This window comes from Oryzias latipes, chromosome 24 (assembly GCF_053564925.1).
Source record: "Oryzias latipes strain Hd-rR chromosome 24, Olatipes_Hd-rR_3.1".
NCBI lineage: Eukaryota > Metazoa > Chordata > Actinopteri > Beloniformes > Adrianichthyidae > Oryzias > Oryzias latipes.
This window is the reverse complement of record NC_136260.1, coordinates 3,089,790-3,100,197: the sequence shown is the minus strand read 5'-3', so window position 1 is coordinate 3,100,197 and position 10,408 is coordinate 3,089,790. Positions and strand designations below refer to the sequence as shown.

The window sequence follows — 10,408 nt, the reverse complement described above, 5'->3', positions numbered from 1 at the left end:
TTCCACGGCCACCTCACACCTAAGAGCTTCTTTTACAACAGTGAAACATGCTTTGTTCAAAAAATACCACATGGATATTTTTTCCTCTTTTTGAGGCTAAATAATCTCACAGGAAATCTGACAGAAAAAGACTGCTTTTCTGCTGTATCCATTTAGCTTTCAACGTTTTAAGACAAATGAAACAGAGAGCTCAGAAGTTTGCTTTGGGATTTTATGTGTCAGAACATTATGGGACCCTGACCACGGACTTAGCCAGCAAATCAGACAGACTGCTGAAGCCTGGCTGAAACTGGCTCATGCAGCCGGTGGCGGTTCTGCACTAACTTACTCCCCGGGCGAGAACCCCCCCCCCACACACACACACAAGTACAAATGTGACTACATCCTTTTGTGTTCCCTATCTTTATTTGACCATTTTACACAAAAAAATGCATACATTTTATAAACTTGCATGACAGGGGGGTCAAACTCAGTCGCACAAGGGACCTAAATAAAAACACACTTTAGGTTTGGGGCCGAACAAGACAAACATTTACTGAACACACTAAAGATAAACTTTAAAACCTATTAAACTTTTAAAACTTAACTTTTTGACCATAAATATGAATTAAAACGGGATAAAAATCCAGAATAAATCAAGTGAAATCTTCAATAACGTATAATATTTTGCTCTTCATAAAAATACATTCTGTCAAAATTATACAAATGTGAGCCTGGAAATATTAATAACAAGAAATACATGGTATAATTCCATTTTCTTTGCTCTTTTGTCCATTTTTTTAGAGTTGGACTCCTGGTGTCATTTTTAGCAATAGGTTCATTGCTGCTTGGTGTGTGATGTCCTGTGTGTGTCTTTGTGAAACATTTGAGAGAAAACCTGTTATTGTGAATATCCTTTTTAGGTCTTATAAAACATTAAAAACTAAATCATACAACTCATCGCTGGGATTACTCCGAAAATATTTGGCAATCTCCTAATTTTGTGGAACGCCAACAGTAGAAATCCTCCAAAAAACCTCAATCCATTCAAACAAATGATCTATCGTTTATTCATGATCTCATAAAGTGCAGCTGTTTAACTGCATTTCCTGCTGTCTTTATGTCAAATACTGACACCAACTAAACAACAGGCAGACAAAAAAACACATTTATATGAAAAATAAAGAATAAAAATGTCTACAATAGTTAATAAAGAATGACTTTATTAGCATGAGCTGAGTAATCCAACAGCATGGGATGATTTGGGTGCTGCGCAATCGAGGCTGCCGTTCCAAAGTCTGTGAAATAACAGATAATAGAAAAGCGGATGTGGTGCAGCTTCCTTTTCTTCTAAGCACAGGGATGGCACCCCCCTTTAAATTTACGCCCTGGGCAATTGCCCGTATTGCTCGTGCCTGAAACCGCTACGGCGTGCAGCACAAAAGCCTACTACAGAACAGGTACTAAGAAAATTGGAGGCTACCAGGTCTCATCCTGATCAAATGCTTTAGTAGAAAATGAGAAAGCTGTGAAGGTCTCCAAAAATCAATTTCTTTTTCCCCGTGTGTCCCGAGAAAACCCTGAAGATTTGTCAAATCTTTCCACAAGATGGTAGAGAACTGCCGTAATTTCAAAGCCAGGTGTTTCACGAAGACCGAGAGAGAGTGGATTTCAATGTTTTCCAACTGGACAATTTCCACTTTTGCTGAGCTTTAAATAGAAGCTGTTTTCATCTTGGTAGTTCATCTGCACTCCAACTCCATTGTTAAATCTGAACTGATCTTCCAGGCTCCTATTCCAGTCTTAGTTTCCACAGTTTGTCTTTTCATAGACGAGCCTCAGAAAGTTTCCATCCGCCTTTAATCCTTTCATCAAGCAGCAGCTGCCCATCCCTCATTCATTGTTAAAAGCCCACAGATGGTGATCCAAACCGCTTTAACTTTTCCTCACAAGTGTTTTTGCAGACTGCTGCAATCTGTAAAAGAACAGTCAGCTCTTCCAGCAGGACTCTGCCTATTTTGCTTTGCTATTGGAGCACAGTTACCGGAGATGAAACAGCAGTGTCCTGAATGTTAGTCTACTGTTTTGGCAGAACTGATCCTTCTTCCTTCAGTCCTAATAAGTGGCAGTTTGAAAAGATTAGAACTAATTATGGGCAACGGAAATGCCTGGAGAATTAGGCACTATAAAAATGCAAGAATGTTCCCTTTTTTTTGTTGTTTTCAACATTACTTTCTTCGCTGGCAGGCAACAGGCAGCCGAGCAGTTCAAAGGGGCAGAAATATGCAGGCAGGAAAATCATTTTAAGATCCCGGTTTCATGTTCAGTTTGCTCAGTGGTGGAGAAATGGTCTGTTTGAAGGTTGAAGCCATGGAACATTCTTCAAAAAGCCTGCCAGCTACCACTAATAGAACTCAGTTACTTGAAGACTGTGGCTGGTTTGGGAAAAACACACAAGCTCTGCATGTCTGTGATATGCATTGACTGAGCTAACTGTACCTACTTCACAGGAGGCAATACATTAGAGGAAGTAGAGGCTTGGTTTGGAGAGTCTTATGAATGCTGTTTACCGCAGTGCACTGAATTCAATTGGACATTCAACCAATGAAAATGCAGTTTGTTTTTCTTCAAAATAGGATTCTGGTGGATCGTTTTGTGTCACTGTTTTACTTGACTTTATTTTGGTGTTTGTTTTCTGGGAGAACTTTGAAAATGATGGAGGGAAATGAGCACATGGGGCACACAGGCCCATTGTGCTGCAGCAACTTCAGCCATGACATAACCATCCATGGTGTGATGGAACAGAGAGGAGGCCATTTCCAACCTCGGAGCCTGAAGGAGAGTCTTAATCACAAAGAGCTGAGTCCAACCATATGTGGGAAAATTAAGAGTCTGTCTTCTCTGCCCATCAGCATGCTCCAAGGAGTTTCTGTTTCCTAAACTCTGACTGTAGCAGAGATGTGATGGGGCAATTAAAGTTAAAGCCTTGCCTAAATCCGGACTGGGAAGAGAGGCTGCTCCTAAGATCTGAGATGTTACAGGGAACTAAAAGCAAAAAAGATGAAAGGACCTAACAGAAACAGAGACCAACCTCAGAGGCCGACAAAAACTGTGCCTGGTCTAAAAATTGGGTCCCACGTACTTTGAATTCTGGGATCAGAAAGGCTGACCCTTTTAAGGACAGTGGTAGGAGTCAGACTGATGTTGTGTTCGTCTGTTTTCATGTCAACTGCAGTTTAATTCATTAGCCACCAAAAGCTATTCAATCTCTTTTTCTGCGGTTCCCAAATATCACTTAGAATCTTCCTCGTCAGGTGACTATGGCTGTGACCTTTCAAACCAGACCAATATGCTGCAGTTTAAACCGAGCATCAGAATGGATGCTCGGACAAGTGTCAATTGTCTGATCAGCCAGAATATAATCTCTCTGATGTGTCTTGCATTCATTTGGTTTGTTTTCTTGTTGAGTACGTTTGAGCTCTGTTGAAAGTCCCACTTCAATCATCTTATGGTTAGCCTGAATCCAAAAAAAACTGTGTTGTTTCTGCAGAGCGGCAGTAGTTCATTCAAAATACACCCTTGATTTGTGGGCGGGACTGTTCCCTTTGTTTACATGCTCTCCCACTGGTTTACAGCCCTTCATAACCCCCACCTAATATTAGCAGTGCATGGATATCATAGCTGTCCAGCCGTACAGTTTGGATCCAGATTCTAGCTCTGACGAGGAAAACAAAGACGTTCTTGGATCTATTTGTCTGCAGGTGGATGCATCAGAATGGAGCAGAGGTGGGAGCTTGTGGCCTGCACATTGTAGATTTTACGTCACAAATACAATCTTTTTTAAATAGCTATTTTTCATCTGCTTCTTATTCGCAACAATTTGAGTACAGAAATAGTCAGAAATGCTGTATTAATCTCAATTTTCTTCATTTCCTTTATAATGAAAACAATTCCATAAGAAAATATTGAAACACCAAAAGCACCATTTCATTGGAGTTGATCTTTGAGCTCAGGTTTGCTGTCTTCATTTGAGTCATGTTCAGTTGACCCCCTCTATGCATCCAAAACTTTGTCATTTTGTGACGCTAACTAATTTAAGTATAAAGGGTAAAGCGAAATAACCCACATTTTCACACATTTTCAACCTGTGGATTTTCCCTAACCATCCAGTCCATCACTAATGCAGCTTTTCAGCTCCACCAGTGGAACATAAGGCTACGTGTTGTTGGAGTGTGCCCACTGATTCAGAGCTCTCTATTGGACGGTCAGTTGAACAGCCAATCCCCCGTTTCAGTGTCTTAACCCTTGTGCTATCTTAGATGACCCCCCCCCCCCCTTCCATTGACGTGTTCTCCCTACCATGACAAAGGTGGATAAAGGTGGAAAGATTTCATGTAATCCATGGACACCAGTGAAGATCACAAATCATTGAAGAAAAAAGGTTCAGAGCACTGTCTAGTGGGTCTAGATGACCCAACTCCCAATGGTAAAGTGCCTACAGTAGCACAAGGGTTTAATGTAAAATATAATCATAAAGTTTAAAAACATTCTCCCTCCATAAAAATGGGAATGTTCATATCAACGTCACACAGTGATTGCGTGGTACTCCAACTATAGACAAAAACACAAGCTGGGTGGCTGTGGTGCAGAGCTCGAGGAGTTCACCTCTGGAAGATTGCAGGTTTGGTTCCAACCCAAGAGTCCTTGGTCCAGACACCCACTCTTGGTGGTCTGGGGAGCACCTTGCACGGCAACAGAGCTGCTTCCTGGATGAATGAGACTGTGACTGTAAAGCACTGTGAGCCTTAACCCTTAAACACCAGAGCTTTAACCCCAGTGTTGGCATTCTTTTGACCACCGTAACTCTTCAACCGCTAACGCCATTAACCTCAGTCCAGCAGATCCCGGAACACAGAAAAGCCGCTTTGCAACACTTCACAGCAGTCATGTGTTGCATATCGGTGCAAAGCCGAAATGAAAAGCCGCTGGTGACATTTGCCCTCTGAAAGGGTTAATCAAGGTAGAAAAACAGGATATGAGCACACACTATTTATCAAAATCCACAAAACAAGCAATCAAAAGCAAAAAACATTTCTTTAAATGAAAACTAATTTCCCTCTCATAAAGACACTTTTGAAAAGTCAACAACTCAATCAGTGGTGTTAATAAGAGACCCTTTCAAATTATTAGTCTATGAACTCAATAAGATTTGTAAGTAGAAATGTATACATTTTTATTATTTTCACACAATCAAAGTAAAACCTGTGTCTCCAGAGGGTCTGACTGTAATTCCTCTTTCTAAAAACAATGAAAAACTTCAAGCAAGTCCAAATGCTGTGACTGTCTTTGGCTTTCTTGGACCTGGTTTGTGAGGCACTGTCCTCTGTGTCGGTTGTTAAACTTTGTTCATGTCAGTTCTTTCCTGTTCTTTAAAAAACACACACACTTGAACACAAAATCCATGAAACGGGCCTTCACTTTCTCCTCAGATGACATCTGTGACAGTAAAGGCTTTCCAGATGTTTCCTGCAGCAGAAAAATGACTGGGCTTCACAAACATCCTGACAGAAGTGCAGTGGATCGCTCCCTGTGTGAGATAACAGTGCTGTCTGTTTCTGCAGAGCTGCAGCAGCAAATTCCTGCGTCAAGCTGTTTCCCTCAGATATTCTTAGAGTTACCTTTTGGTTCTGAGCCTGTTATGACAGACAAGACTTTTAGCCAAGCCTGCGCTCGTGTCCGAGCCTCCACTCTGCTGAATCCAAGTGCAGAAAGAACGTGTCCTTATTAGGAAAAGAGCACATGCTCATATATGGGGAAGCTTCCGGCTGCTGACTTCTCTCTACATTCCTCTTACTTCAGGTTTGTCTGGCAGCTTTTCATTTCCGACTTTCTGGCTGGAGGAGAAGCAGGATCACCTTCCAGAGTCTGTCAGTGTGTGATCCTGTCTGTCAAAGAAAAATGAAGAAGCAAGAAAAAAAAAAACACATAGAGAGAAGCAAAAACACCAAAGGAAGTTTTAACCCATTTCAGGGCTCCAGTTTCTTGGAATTGAATCAAAACCACGTCTTCTGTCCAACATGACCTTTTTCTTTAAACATTTGCAAAAAATGGAGTTCTTCAGACACATTAGGACGTCCCCATAATAGAAACAAGGTTGTCCAAAACTCTCCAGAGTTGAAAGTCAGATGAACAAAAACTATCCATCTACCTGTGTAGCCTGACTCCTGGGTTTGCTACCGTTAACCAAGGAGGTCACATCTGGCCTTTCAGCTCCATCACAGACTAAACCTTTACACACGGGTAACATGTTAAAGCCTCAGCTATCTCAGAGAGCTTTCTCCACAGAGGATTTCTACAAAGTTTGGCTTTTTCAGCATCATGTACTAAAATCTACAACTGTTAAGATAAGACAGTATCTCTGGTCTTCACTAAAGAAAAGGCCTTTAGATCAAACCCAGAAGCTCCAAGAGTGGGTTTCCCATATTTTTATCAACGTGTGTAGCTCAGCTGTGCTTAAAGTGTAACTCTAAGTACTTTAAATTATGGTGTTGTCACTTTCTGACACAGTTTATCATAAATTACAAACTTTCAGTGAAGCATTTGCTCAAAAAAGTGTTCAGAATCAAAGCAGGAGTTCATTCGTTTGCTTTTGAGAGGAGCTGTGCTTTGCTGCTGGAAAACCAGAGAAACAACAAAAAGTTAGAGAAGAAACAAATGAATCTTTTCATTTTATCCTTTTTTCTCCAAGTCCACAGCAGGGAAAAGCTGTTGAGCGTTATGTAACTGAAGGAAGACGGCCAGCTAAATGGAGCTGAGCAGCACAGACCTTTTCTGTTGAAAACCAAGTTTAGCTTTTCAAAACATCCCCAAGGAAAAAGATTTAAATGTTGATTTCTAAAAAAAAAAAAGACATTACAAGATCATAAAATGGGGACAAAGCGGGGATTCTTTCATGTGTTGGAAGTCACATTGTGTCCTTTAAATTGGTTTTTAACCAAAAGCTTTGCTGCGTTTTTCTTAAATAGTTCACAACAAAAACAGCAGGAGCCCTGTTTGTTTGGATCAAATGTTCTCATCAGTACCTGGCCAAGGTAAATGACCTGAAGACCTCCTCTTCCTCACCGCTTGCTGGTAAGGTAGTAAAGAACACACCATCTGGCTTTGAAGCAGAAGAGGAGGAATCCTGCGGGATTAAACCACCACATCAGTTGCTCTGTTTTTTTTAAGCTCATGACTTCAGAAGTGTCTACAGGTTGTTGTTGGTTATTTATACGTCAACCTCCAAGTTATTTCAAGTGTTCTGCTTTTCCCTTTTCTTCTTTTGTGACCATTTAAACACCTAAACTCTCAGGCGGGGGCAGTGCTAATTTCAAATGTCATGTTTTTTTGTTTGTCTGTGAAGTCAGTCTTTAGGAATTCCCAGTGTGGGGTCCTGGGTTTCTAACCAGACTTTACTTCCCATTCCAGATGAAAGCCACTCTTGGAGGTGGAAGTGTTGTTTAGTCTCACAGCAGAGCCTTGCCTTCAGACAGCAGGAATGTGGGATGTCTGGAGTGGGGGTCAGGAAGCAAGGAAAGAATGCCAAGTATGTCCATGTTTATCCAGGGCTGGCTCTCCATTCAGCCCCCAGTGACGTGTTGCAGAGGAGCGCCTGTATAAAGGGGGCTCCCCTCAGCAGTCAGAACTCAGATCAACTCCTCCTACCGAAGCTAAACTCTAGCTTTCACCAAGAAAGAAAAGGACCCGCTGTGAGCAGAGCAGCAGACTGAAACTACTGAGCCGACAGGAGATCCACTTGATCCGAAGTTCCTGAGACCAGAGGAAGACTTCCCCAAAGAGGTTTAGAAAGGGTCTGAATTTATTCTAAAGAAGAGAAGATGTTTGCTAACAAGGAGAAGGTCATCTGGCTGCCTCTGCTCTGCTTGATTTACTCATACGCGGTAAGAAGAACAACTTTGAGGCTTTTCTGGGGACGTCTGCTCTTGTGTTGACAGCAGCTCCTGACTGGAACGTGGCTAGTTTGAACCTGAACATGTCCGTCTGTGTCTCCATCATTTCAGGCTGCAGGTCAGGAGTGCAGCGGTCAGTGTTCCTGCCCCTCCGCGCCCCCTCGGTGCCCCCCAGGAGTCAGCTTGGTCCTGGATGGTTGCGGCTGCTGCAGGGTGTGTGCCAAACAGATGGGGGAGCTCTGCACTGACAAAGACGTGTGTGACCCGCACAAAAACCTCTTCTGTGACATTGGAGCCCCCATCAGCAGGCGCATTGGGGTGTGCACAGGTGAGATCCTCCCTCACACCTTCCTCCTCTGTCTCCAAACGTTGACGTTAAAAAGCTTCAGCATTCAGGAGGCTCATAATGACCTGGCTCTGGTGTCCCACAGCTCGGGAGGGGGCCTCTTGTGTGTTTGGAGGCACGGTGTACAAAAGTGGGGAGACCTTCCAGAGCAGCTGCAAGTACCAGTGCACATGTATGGACGGTGCCATGGGCTGCGTCCCGCTGTGCTCCATGGACATCCGGCTGCCCAGCCCAGACTGCCCCATGCCAAGGAGAGTCAAGGTCCCGGGAAAGTGCTGCGAGGAGTGGGAGTGTGATTCCCCCTACAAAGACACCCTGCTAGGCCCCGCTTTGTCTGGTAAGGGAGTCTCTGCTGATCTTTACCCAGAAAAAACCACGGCTGTGGGGACGGTTTCACTGATCCTGCGATTCCCTCTGTGCTCACAGCTTTCAGAGAGGAGGAGACCTACGGCCCAGATCCCAACATGATGAGGGAGAACTGCCTGGTTCAGACCACAGAATGGAGCGCCTGCTCAAAGACCTGCGGCCTCGGCATCTCCACCAGGGTCACCAATGACAACCACGAATGCCGGCTAGAGAAACAGACCCGACTCTGTATGGTGCGACCCTGTGAGTCACAGATGGAGCAAAGCATCAAGGTGAGTTCCTGTCACTCTCGTAACCTTCACACACCCGTTAGAATCTGTGAGGTCATCCAGCTGACACTGTCCCACTGTTGTCCTGCAGAAAGGAAAGAAGTGCATCCGGACTCCCAGGGTCTCAAAGCCCATGAAGTTTGAAATCTCCGGCTGCACCACCACCAAGTCCTACAGGCCCAAGTTCTGCGGCGTCTGCCTGGACGGCCGGTGCTGCACCCCCCACAGGACCACCACCCTCCCCATGGAGTTCAAATGTCCCGATGGGCAGGTCATGAAGAAGCACATGATGTTCATCAAGTCGTGCGCCTGCCACTACAACTGTCCCGGGGAGAACGACATCTTCGAGGCCATGTACTACAAGAAGATGACGGGTGACACGGTATAAGTTGGGAGGGGGAGGGGGGCTGCACGACAGCCGCGGACTTAAAAAAGTAGAACTCCGTCTCAGTGAAAGCTTAGTCCAAGACAGACACTCGTGGAAGTGTCTGCTCGCCTGCCAGCATGCTAGCCTCGCAGAGTCAGACAGAGGGTTGCCTAGCAACCCCAAGCACGTCCTGCACTATGACTTCTGTTATTTAACAGAAAAACCTACTGTTATCTTGTCCTTACTTTTAAAGTCCTGCTCACAAGCAGTTTTCTGTTGTTGTTTTTTTTACTAAAATGTGTTAAGTTCTTGATCTGAGGTTTCTGATGAGTCCACCCCGCCCTGTAAAGTCACGCAGCTATGAGGGCGGACCACAGAGGCTCAGTGTTCTGCCGTCCGTGCAGGTGTGAGTGTGTTATTTTGAGAGTGAGTGCAGGAATGAATGACAGCCTTGTCTGGGAGGAATCTGCAGGAAAGGTCAGAGTTTCCTCCCAGCACATGGGTGGGAAAGAAGGCAGCAACTCGCGTCATACGAAAACACGCAGAGCCCAGCCGACTTTGCCAGGGCACTGAGAAATCCACAAGCATGAGTGTGTTAACTTCAACTAATACTGACTGGGGTCGATAAGAATCCGAGAGAACATGTAGTTTGTACAAAATAGAAGAAATGACTGGAAGAATTGTGATTTCATTCCTTATTTGAAGTGTTAATATGTAAATTCTGTATAAATGTGTACAGTTAAGTTAATTTAAAAAAGAAAGATTGGTTCTGTGCTTTCAATGTATCAACAGTCTGTTTGTTGTTGGTTGTAATTTCTATTTTATTGAGAAATGTGACCAAAATGTCACATGTTTGACTTTGTAGCTGGAAATAAAATCTATATTTTTATAAAAACAGGCTTGTTGTCACTGTCACTGCACACACAGCAGCTGCTTTTGCTCACAGACCTCTGACCTCTGGGTCAGGCGAAACAGTTGTAGTCTCAGCCACTGAGCAGAGCACCCTGAGGAAAGGAAACCAACATAAACATGTGGTGGCTACCTGTGCAGGTGTTCCTAACTCCACACTCAGCCCCAGGTGGGATGGGCTCAAAGCCGTGACATTCCTGAACAGGACCAAAAATGTTGTGGA

The 10,408-nt window shown here is 43.9% G+C and overlaps 1 protein-coding gene and 1 long non-coding RNA gene across 2 annotated transcripts; one reads left to right on the top strand and one right to left on the bottom strand.

The window, feature by feature from the left end:
* Positions 1 to 5,187: 5,187 nt before the first annotated feature.
* LOC144990197 (uncharacterized) lies at positions 5,188 to 7,460 on the bottom strand. Its single transcript, XR_013654188.1, has 2 exons — positions 7,062 to 7,460; positions 5,188 to 5,924 (listed from the first exon to the last, which is right to left on the bottom strand). It is a non-coding gene; the product is annotated as an uncharacterized LOC144990197 (long non-coding RNA).
* Positions 7,461 to 7,601: 141 nt separating this feature from the next.
* Positions 7,602 to 10,171, top strand: ccn2a (cellular communication network factor 2a). The gene is made up of 5 exons (XM_004083991.4): positions 7,602 to 7,919; positions 8,040 to 8,256; positions 8,360 to 8,611; positions 8,701 to 8,912; positions 9,001 to 10,171. Exons 1-5 carry the CDS (start codon positions 7,857 to 7,859, stop codon positions 9,295 to 9,297), a joined length of 1,041 nt encoding a protein of 346 aa, XP_004084039.1. The 5' UTR covers positions 7,602 to 7,856; the 3' UTR covers positions 9,298 to 10,171.
* The last annotated feature ends 237 nt before the right edge of the window (positions 10,172 to 10,408 follow it).